An 11079-nucleotide genomic window follows, 5' to 3' on the forward strand; every position below is an offset into this window, starting at 1 on the left:
TTATGTTCCATGCAGCTCACCAGGATTATTGGGCTGACCAGTTAATGCTGGTTGTCTGATAAGAATCAGACATTAGGGAACTGTCAATAATATGGGCCTTGTCATGCAGTGGGACAGCTTGACTTCTTACACCCACACAACTGTGTTGTAAGAAGTATTCCAAGGGACTAGAAGCAAAAGACATCATTTTCATTGCCAAGAAGAGGCTAGAAATGGGTCCAACATTCCCATGGCTTATTATTGATGATCAGTAATCACAGAGCCAGAGGAGGGGACCTCACCTGGCAAGCAGAAAACATCAAGGACTTTGCAGTCATCTCCAATGTGACAAGCCAACAAAACAATTGGATGATAGTTATTATTATAACGTCACATCTATCCACTCCCATTCTACTACTCCAAGTGAAGCAATAGACTCTGGGATCATCGTGTCCAAAGATACTCCACAGCTTCCAGCATCTGCTCAGAGCTACCGAAATACACATCCGTGACCTAGGTATGTAGTTCTGGCATATCCTCTGGGCTGTGGTACCTGTGACTTTAATCCTTACTATCTCTGACCCAAACCTAAATCTTATTATTCCTTAGATGTAGGTTTACATCACTGGGGGAAATGGAATGGCACTAATTAAGTTGGCCTGGCTTTTTTTTCGCCTGTGGTTCTTCTATCCTTTCAAATTCTACCTCTAAGGTGTATGCTGAGCAACTTGCACAGGTGTAAGAGCAGATGTTTTACCCAGTAGAACTTGTACCAGAAATTAATAGTCTCTTAGAAGTCTGGGCAGAGGTAGAGGATGGAGTTTGAGGACATAATTCCTTGGCGCACTGTGGCAGAGTGTTGCTGATATCACTTGGTCCTCCCCTAGTGATGGGGATGGCTTCTAAAGGTAAATAGCAAATTTGTCTTAGGAAAATGCTTTTGGAGCTCACCTTTTTGGGCTGTCTTTAATAGGTGGACATTGATCCCTGATAGCTAAATATAGCATTTCCTTAAATGAATGGATATGTGGTTGTCATCTGAGTAGATACCAGTTAAAGGTCTGATATGAATGTTGTCAGCCTTGTGGCCAGTGATGTCTGTGTATTTATCAGCTTACTGTTGCTATAATGAACTACCAGCTTGTAAGGAAATAAGGTTTATTTAGCTCATGGTTTTAGAGACTGAAAGCCCAAACAGTAAGATACATGCCACTTATTGTAAGGATTCTTCTGGTTACATCACTTTAGCTCTTGCTTCTTGTGAGAGGGAATCAATTATGGCAGGAAAGGGAGGGACCAGTAATGACCTGAATCTGGGCCCCACCTGATGAAGACCCTACCTGTTAACATCACTACGCTGGGAACCCATTTTCCAACACTAGAACTCCAAAGAGTTAAACCACACCCAATCCATAGAAGTCTGTAACTTGACCCCTGATGCTCTCAAGTCCTCAAAGACATTGGAATTATCCTGTTTGCAAAGTTGAAGTAAAGACTGACTCAAACCCTATTCCTGTTTCTTTACCCAGTTTCCTGACATTTCACAGATGGCTCTTGTGTGTGTGTGGGGGGGTGTCACTGATTTCTCATATTTGCTGATTTTTGTTCCCAAGGTGCAAATATTTAAGTTACTTTCCCGTTGGTGCTAAATTGATTCAAAACTTTGGTCTTCTCCACCTCAAATAAAATAAAATAAGCACTCTCACAAAGCATATGTATTAGTCCGATGTTTCTCCATCCACTGTTGAGTCTGCCTTCTAGATCTATTCAATAAGTCTCTAGAGGGTGGCACCTCATCTTCAGTGTCCTCCTAAATTTCTTTGGGTATTCCTATGTCAGCCATAATGGATAAAATGCCACGCAGCACAGTGCACCTCATGATACAAGTGTGAGTAGGAATCAGCCAGGGATCTTGTTAAAATCCGAGTTCTGATTCTGAGTGGGCCACAGGTTCTACATTTCTGATGATCTGTAGACCATGCTTGTTTTGCAGATCCACAGAGTACACTAGGAGCTAGCAGGCACAGGCTGCCAGGGGCTCACACTGAACAGCAGACACACTCCTTGCAAGCAAGAGTCAGTGGTGTCAGGTGCCCCTCAGAGCCTTCATGCATGGTTAATCTTAGCTCCCTGCCCTCCTTATCTTCACACTTACCTCAGTTTCCCCCTGCTTGTACCACTTGCTCCTTCTTCATTTGGCAGATCAGTCTTGTCCTGTCCCCAAGCACACCCCATGACACTGTAAGAGCATTCCGCTAACCCCTGAATGTACTGTCAAAAGGCAGTACTTCTAAACCATAGTGTCCTAAACCTTCCTATTTCTAACTGACATTTGGGAATTTTTTTTTCAAAGTACCTTTAAGTCCAAAGAGATATTTGATGATACTCCTTAGTAAGAGTTGAATTGAAACAACTTAGTAGTATGTTTTGCCTGGGTCTATTTTCTATATTTCATCCAATAACTTTATCTTAGAGCCTTCATGTGAGTGTGCTGAGGTGCTCTACAGTTCTATACTTAAGGGACTGTGTTTCTAATTGATAGAAATGTGATGTGTAACCCCCATAGCAAGGTAAGAAAACATTATCAGGTATGTCCAACTTTTTGACCATATAACAAACACATCATTGTCATCATCTATGAAGTTCATGCCTGAGAACCATGAAATTGATTACTTTTTTCTTAAAGCACAGTTTTGTAAGTTTACAATTGCACATTGGACTGCACAGTTATCCTCAATCACATGTACATACTAGCTGCAGGCTGGACATGCCTGTGGCTAAGCTGGTGCTTGTATCTGATCCAAAATGAGACTGAATGTGACAGGAGAGGTGATTTCAGGGTTGTGTGTCCCACTGCCCACAGCAGATGCAGTCTGGTGCAAACGGGCCGGGACTCTGCTCTGGCCAAAACGTCTAGATCTCTTGAGTTACTTCCCTGTGGAATTTCCAAGGAGTTCAGCAGTTAAAATGGTATAAGACATAAAGTGAGAGACAACAATGACTTATCTATTATCAGAAAATCAAGGTGGAGAGCTGAGTAATTGTCTGAAAGCTAGGTCATCCAAAAGCCCAACTGGTTTCTGGTTAAGAGCCCAACCCTGCATCACACTGAGTCTCAACTCTATGTTTAATATAGTGGCTGGCTTTGTCCTCTGATCCCCAGGCAAGCTTTATTGGGGTACACAATATATCACTACAGAGTATTATTTTCTTAGTGTCCTTCAATCCCTTTTTTTTTTACACTCTTTCTGCCTCCTCTTCTGTGGGACTCCCTGAGCCCTGAGGGGAGGGATTTGATAGAGACATCCCATATGGGGCTGAATGTTCCAAAGTTTCTCACTCTCTGCATAATGTCTGGCTGTGGGTCTCTATATTTGCTCCCATATGCTGCAGGAGGAAGCTTCGTTGATGATGACTGAGCAATGTACTAATCTGAGTATAGCAAAATATCATTAGGAGTGTTTCATTATTCCTCCTTTTTTTTTTTTTTTTTTTTAGAAATGGTGGTACACACTTTGTGCCACCATTGGCCTAGCATATCTTGCAGGCAGGACATCATTGTAGACCAGAGGCTTTGTGGCTGGCTTGGCGTTTACATTTCTTTTTTGGTAGCATGCAGAGTACCTTCCTGTACCAAAGATGCTAGAAGGTAAGGGTGGAGGCTCTGTATAGGCACCAGCTGGATTTTTCCATGTTCAATGAGTTGTGTAGGTGTCTTCAGCAGTGGGGCCTTGCTGTCACTTTGTGGGGATCAACCTGTTGTATATAGTGTATTGGCAACATCTTCGGTCGTTTGGAGATTTCCATGGGATCCCTTTGGCCAACAACTCAATATAGTTAGATGTAACTAAATCCTGGTACTGGGAGATTCATTTGGTGACAAGAGATGGCCAGCTGGAACTCTCTCTCTCCCATTATTTGGCATTTCATTGAGATCACCTTCATACATGTATATATTTTAGGAAGCTTCTACTGTATTAGGTTTCCATATTACCCCCCAAATGGCCCTTAATTTTAGCTGTGTTTTCTTATTCCCTCCCTCCCTCCTCTCCCCCTCCCCCTTGATACCTCTGTTCCAGCCCCACTACTATCCATCCATAATTATCTATTCTATTTCCTTTTCCCAATGGGATCTATCTGTAACCCCCAATCCTTTACTCTATACCTAACCTCTGTGGATTTATGGATTGTAGCTTGGTTATCATTGACTTAATAGTTAATATCTACATATAAGCAAATATGTACCATATTTCCCATATTTGTCTTTCTGCATCTGAGTTACCTCACTATAGTTCTACCCATTTGCCTGTAAATTTCATGATTTTATTTTTTTAAAATGGCTTAGTAGTGCTCCATTGTGTAAATATACCACATTTTCTTTAGCCACTCATCTGTTGAGGAACATCTAGATTGTTTCCAATTTCTGGCTATTATGAATAGAGCAGCAATGAACATGGCTGAGCAAATGTCTCTGGGGTAGGATGGAGTATCTTTTTGGTATGTGCCTAAGAGTGGTATAGCTGGGTCTTGAGGTAGATCTATTTGGATACTTTTACATGCATTCATCCAGTTTGACCAGCACCATTTGTTGAAGATGCTCTTTTTCTAGTGTGTGTTTTTGGCTTCTTCATAAAGAATCAGGTTTCTATAGGTGTGTGGATTTATATCTGTGTTTTCAATTCAATTCCACCGATCAACATGTTTGTTTTTGTGCCAATACTATGCTGTTTTGTTGTTCTTTAAACACTATAGCTCTGTAGTACAACTTGAAATTGGGGATAGTGACACCTCCAGTGCAGTTCTTTATTATTCAGCATTGCCAAAGTGTTTTTCTTTCTTCCTTCCTTCCTTTCTTCCTTCCTTCCTTCCTTCCTTCCTTCCTTCCTTCCTTCCTTCCTTCCTTCCTTCCTTCCTTCCTTCCCCTCTCTCTCTCTCTCTCTCTCTCTCTCTCTCTCTCTCTCTCTCTCTCTTTCTTTCTTTTTTACTACAACATATTATTCAGCTCCAAAGAAGTGAGATCCTGGACCTTACAACACAAGCATAACTGTGAGCCTGATCTATTGCAGGACACTAGTAGTTGAGTCTTTCAGAGCCTTGCTATCTACCCATGTGACCTCTGATTTACCAGCAGCAGCCGCAGCATTGTGATGCTACTAAAAATACAGATTTCAGGGCCTCCAGGCCTTCTGACTCGGAACCTGCATTCAGAAAGAACTCTACATGGTTCCAGAAAAGTAAACTCACACAGGAAGTACAATATAACAAATGTCCAAAAGTAAATGTTTGTTAAAAAAAAAAAAACCTAGAATTGCCTTTGTAAGTAAAATTAAACTAGAATTACACCATGAATGTGAATGAAGCTGGTCTTGTGACATTAAGGGAACATTTTGAAGTGGAGACAGGGCTATGTCCTGCAGGTATTAGAGATGTGAGAGGAGGCTTCCTAGGGTTGAAAGTTTCCATAATCGATATTCTTCCGTGTATGTTGGTCCTGCCTTCCCTTACCTCTCCCACTGTGTTTACTCTCTGCTCAGGCAATGGCATCTTCACATAGCTGCTCAGATGTGAAAATTTGCCAGGCTGAATCCCATACAGAGCCAGAAGGTAAGAAACCTCTCTAACGTATCCCTGGCCTCAAAACGTGTTCTCCAAACACAAGGAACTACTCTTAAAACCACCCACAGAAGCCATGCTTTCTCTGACCAACTTGCAAGACATCTGAGCTGCAGAAATCCCTCCAGGACAGTGATGGAGATAGACATGTTACAGTTCAGAACCTCAGGCATGCCATCAGCAAACACAGAATATTTTTTTTATTACTTTACATTGTATTAAGTTATTGGACAGGAGGACAGGTGCTGTGGTGCATGTGTGGAGGTCAGGGGACTACTTTTGGGAATCAGTTCTCTTCTACCACCAAACCCAGGGATCAAATTCAGGCCCCCGGGCTTGTCAGCAAATGCCTTTACCCACTGCGATACCTTGCTGGCCCTGCAGACCAAGTTTAGATATACATGTTCTGATGAAAAAGTTTAAAACATTGTTTTTCCAGGGCACTGTTTGGCAGCCCCCAGACTTTCCTCTTTAAAAACAAACAAATGAACAAACACAAACAACAAACAAAATATCACCAAAGCATATCACCCTTCAGACAAGAGGGATCTGGCTAGGTCAATAAATTATAAATTTTCTAAGCCTCGTTAAGGAAGGGAATGGTTCAGGTGCCCTAAGTCTACTGGCTATGGGTGGGTTAGGACTTCTGTTGGTCTTTTCTGTGTCAAACAAACAGATTGCAAGCCCAGCGCCACTTTGAGATCTTTGGCAGCAGTAACTCTGCAGCTTACACACGATTGAGCCTGTATGATAATGAATATTCAGAGACAGGTAATGCCTAGGGGGCACTCACCAACCTAAGACAGAGTGCCTGTGTGGCTTGAGCAGGTGTCTCCATGATGGGTAAGGTGACCTGCTGACGTCCCAAGCAACCTAAGTCAGAAGCTCATTTTCTAGTAAAAGGGGGACCTGTAGGGCCCTGGCCTGTTTTGGGTAACTGTTGCCTTGCTTGCTGACCTTGACCTTGATATCCTCCCTATGCTAATTCCCTGCCGGGTTCCACCTTCCCGAAAGCTTAAGGGAAGTTACTTGTCTATGTATCCTGCATAATGGGCGTTAACAGTTTAGATGCAAGATTGTAAAACATAGGTAGCGAACTTCTACCCTCTGGAGTTCTCCCATTGTGCTATAAGCCTGTATTCAAGACCTCTTCCTCCCTTCAATAAATGGCAATATATATATATATATATATATATATATATATATATATATATATATATTTCTTTATGTATATGGGTGTTTTGCCTGCATGTGCATCTGTGTACCATATGTGTGCAATGCCTGTGCAGGTCAGAAGAGGGCATTCAATCTCCCTGGGACTAGAGTTACCAGCAGTAATGAGACTTCTTGTGGGTGCTGGGGATTGAACTCAGGTCCTCTGGAAGATAAAACAACACTATCCAGCCCCCATTTTTTGTAATTATTATCAAAATATTTTGAGAAAATATATCTGAGAATTCATGCTATAAAATAATCTTACTTCACATTGTTGAAACTGGAACCTCCCAAAATTAATGAATGTAGAATCTTTTTAAAAGCATTTGCATGCCTTCTGCATATAGTCATGATTTAGAAACTGTAGCCATTAGGAATAAAATCATTCCATATTCCAATGAACTATAAACTCTCAGCTGATTGAATTGACTTGCTAATCTGTTGTCTTTGATTCAACAGCAAAATGCCCTCTGCTGTCAGATCCCAGCCCTGTTGCTATGATTTCCAACCATTCAGGTGATCTTCCAAGGGACGTTGGGGTGGCAGGTAGGGGTGGTGGGTTGTTCAGCCTCCTCAACAAAGTAAGCAATTCTTTCTGATGACATGTAAGCAATGTGTGGTGTGGCACCTTCCTTTCCTTTGAGACTTCAAAATCTTAACTTTTCAAATAGAACAAACCCTGGGAATTAATACAAGGCTTAATGCCCTAGTGAATGGACAGATTTCAATGAAGAAGTACAAACCAGATGGCAGGCTGAGAACAAATCACAGGGTAGGAAGGTATGGGCAGAAGACAATAGGGAGGAGAGTACAAATTGGGGGGGCAGTTGAAAGCATCATGTTTATGAGGCAAGGGATAAACCCATGTGTGTGTGTGTGTGTGTGTGTGTGTGTGTGTGTGTGTGTGTGTGATGGTATGCATATAATACATAATTATATAGTGCAACTGATGACCTGTTACACTACCATCTGCTATTCTAAGTAGATTCAGCCATCAGGCCTGCATTTGGCTCACACTCATCCCTCACGTAAAATCTGACCTCTGTCACTTATGGACGAGTCATCTATTCTAATAGAGATGGCAACACAAACAAGTTCTCTGCCCACAGTAAATCCATATTTGGGGAATCCCCAGCCACAGCTGCAGCTGGCCCTGCCCGATGGCTCAGAGTTTAAGAGCACTGACTGTTCTTCCAGTGGTTCTGAGTTCAATTCCCAGCAACCACATAGTGGCTCACAACCATCTGTAAAGAGATCTGGTGCCCTCTTCTGGCATGCAGTCATACATGCTGTATACATAATAAATAAATAAATCTTTAAAAAAAAAAACAAGTCTTAAAGAAAGAAAGTCTCAATAAATGCAGATATCTCCCTCTGGCAATCTCCCACCGCCACTCCCTTCCTGACAGAGCTGCTGCTTCCAGCTGCCTCCTGCCCACCCAGCTGAGGGCCCAGACCCAGCAGGGAGAGGATTCAGACAAGCAAATTCTCAATACCATGACTCCTCAGAATAATGACGAGCCTTTAAAGTGCATCCATTCCGCAGATCAACCCCATGAAAGGGAGTTACCTTGTCTAACCCTCATTTTATTGGTCTGAAAAGCAATATTTGGAGAAATTTAGAAACCTATCTTGTGAATGATAGAAGAGAGGTGATTGATTGGAGAGAGGTGATTGTTCCTGAGTCAGCATGGTCTCAGTGCTGCAAAGGGTTCAAAGCTCCTCTATCAGTGAGTTCAGGTTAAAGAAAAAAACAAGAGGACTATACAATGTCTGAGCCTGAAGCACAAAGCAAAGATTAACAGCTGGACTCAGACTGACGCACTATGTGGAACCTCTATTACTGTTTTCCAGGTCCAAGAATTAAGTCTTCCCCAAGTAAACATTTTATTCGCGACACAAACCAGCAGATTCTAGTCCTGGAAGGCAGCACCCTCGTGGCGGTTCCAGACAAGCGCTGCAAACGTGGAGGTGACCCTTAATTTTCTTTACCCAGTGGAGATGATATGTGCTCCACCACAGGCCCTGGGCCTGGGTCCCGTCCCTCTTCCAGGGGACTGCTTGGCTTCTCCTCCTCTTAAAAGGAGAAAGTGCTGCTGTCAGGTAGCAGCTGGGGGTGAGTTTTGACCAGTGATGAGCTTGAACAAATGAGATTATACTGGGAACCAAAGAGTCCCCCAACCAAAAGAAGTCTCTGCAGATGGGGGGTGGTGATCAAAACCAGAGATGGAGAGAGGAGAGATCTGAGAAGCAGAATGTTCAAGGCTCAATGTGAGTGTGGGGATTTATCAAGCTTGCTATGCCTGAAATGTCAACAGGATAAAAAAGAAAAGGAAGGAGGAGGGGGAAAAGACACTGTTTTTATTCTAGAGTTGACCTGGTTTTCTTTTCTCAGAGACCTTTTATGTGTCAACTTTACCCGTAAGAAGTCCTGTAAGAAGTACCAGGAGCTCAAAGGCAAATGGGATTGCTTTGGCTGTATCTAAGGGAGAACGCTATCTCTGCTGTGACAGAGTCAAAAAACCCAAGTGTCCCTCATTAAAATTAAAGGTAAGAGCTAAGGAAATCCGCCTGTCCTCTAGCTCAGGGAAGTAGAACTCCTTAGTGCTAAGACCAACAACCTAAACTTTTTAGCAAAGACCAGCCTGAAATTGCTTCTATCCCCCAAAAAGTAGCATGGTCATGTGTTAGCCACTTCTCAGGCACAGTAACAAATACCTAAGACAATCACCTTCTAGAGAGAAACAGATTTTGGTTTACAGTCTTGGCTAATGGACCCTGATGCTCTGGGGCATCTGTGGGGTGGTACACCACAGTGGAAGCATGTGGGGGTAACGGGGCACAGACTGCTCATTTAATGGCTGGGATGCAGAAGAGGGAGAAGGGGTTGAAGTCCCACAATTCCCTTTGAGGGCACACTACCCCACAAGTAAGCCCCCTTTAATGTTTCCATCGCTCCCAATGGCCACATGGTGACTTTGACATGTAGGCCTTTGGGGGATGTTCTAGGTCCAAACTGTAGCAGCTACTAATAAATTAATTCTCCTTTGTATTTCAAAAAGAAAATTAAAGACCTGAAGTCCCTAAAACCTGAGAAGCTCCTGCCCTTGACCTTTCTGAAGGAAAAGGCTGGCTCCTACTTCACACTGGAGTCAGCTGCCAATCCAGGGTACTTTATCTACACCAGCAGCAAACCCAGGCAGCCCGTAGGAGTGACGAAGGAGCTGGGGAAACAGAAAAATACCCAATTTGAATTTGTAAATGCGAATGTGGATCTAAGTGAAATCGAAGACTAAAAACACAATAGGCCAGTGGCCAGACCAACTATGGCAGCAGAATTTGGTCTCAGCCTGACACCAATCAACAAGTAGGAATAACTTCTCTTTATAAATGCTACCTTCAATGAGCAAGTGTGGGTATTTGATTTTTTTTTGTATGTGTGTGTATGTGTCATTTATTTCTTTAAAGTGTTTATAGTTAATTTTAAATTTCTAGGCTGAAATGACTTTATGGAGAAAAATAACCTCAAGACATGTAGTCAAGGAGGAGAGTTTAAATGTTGATACTACCCATAGCTTCATGGGCCTTAGGCCCTGTCTTCACAGAGAAGTAGAGTTGAACTTTTTTTGAATTTTTTTCTTTTTACAACATTGAGTTTACCCACTCAACAAACATTTTATTAATTGCCTCTTAGCACTTTTTAACCACATTGATTTCATCACATTATGAACTAGTTCCTATGAAGAAAAATAATATCATTGAATTTCAATCCATGCTTCATTCAGATAGCACTTATTTAATTTCTCAGTTGGCTAAACCATGTCATTGGTTATTATTTGAAAAAAATAACTATGCTAATTCTCTCATTACAAATCAAAGAAATAACACACAGAAAAGTTTAAACTGACAAAATAGTGAGGTCAGATTTTGATTTTTCAAATAAGTAAGAGGATGTATGAAAGACCTTCAATGTGTGGTAGGAATTGTAAAAAAAGCTACCTATATTTTATAGTACACATTGGAAAACATATTTGGTTCTTTATATTTTTATGCATTATTTGTTTTGCAGTGCTGTGATTGAACCTAGAGACTTGTGCAGGCTGGAAATGCTTTATCACCATACATAAACTATTCTGAGATACTGTCTTGGTGACTTTCCCAGGCCTTCCCTGTAGCTAGGCAGATCTTGATCTTGTGATCTGGTATATGATAACCCCATCCACTGTGAAAGGCATTGCTTTGTAGTTTCTGTTTACCATAGAGAAGACAGAG

The 11079-nt window shown here is 41.9% G+C and overlaps 1 protein-coding gene across 2 annotated transcripts; it reads left to right on the forward strand.

The window, feature by feature from the left end:
* The first annotated feature begins 217 nt into the window (after positions 1 to 217).
* Positions 218 to 10214, forward strand: LOC114692729 (interleukin-37-like). 2 transcript variants are annotated; one of them, XM_037204375.1, is made up of 6 exons: positions 222 to 496; positions 5514 to 5583; positions 7267 to 7323; positions 8662 to 8778; positions 9203 to 9357; positions 9870 to 10214. In XM_037204375.1, exons 2-6 carry the CDS (start codon positions 5517 to 5519, stop codon positions 10101 to 10103), a joined length of 630 nt encoding a protein of 209 aa, XP_037060270.1. In that variant the 5' UTR covers positions 222 to 496; positions 5514 to 5516; the 3' UTR covers positions 10104 to 10214. The 2 variants fall into 2 exon arrangements, with proteins under 2 accessions (XP_037060271.1, XP_037060270.1); XM_037204376.1 differs by lacking the exon at positions 7267 to 7323 and having other exon boundaries at positions 218 to 496.
* The last annotated feature ends 865 nt before the right edge of the window (positions 10215 to 11079 follow it).

Source organism: Peromyscus leucopus, chromosome 4 (assembly GCF_004664715.2).
Source record: "Peromyscus leucopus breed LL Stock chromosome 4, UCI_PerLeu_2.1, whole genome shotgun sequence".
NCBI lineage: Eukaryota > Metazoa > Chordata > Mammalia > Rodentia > Cricetidae > Peromyscus > Peromyscus leucopus.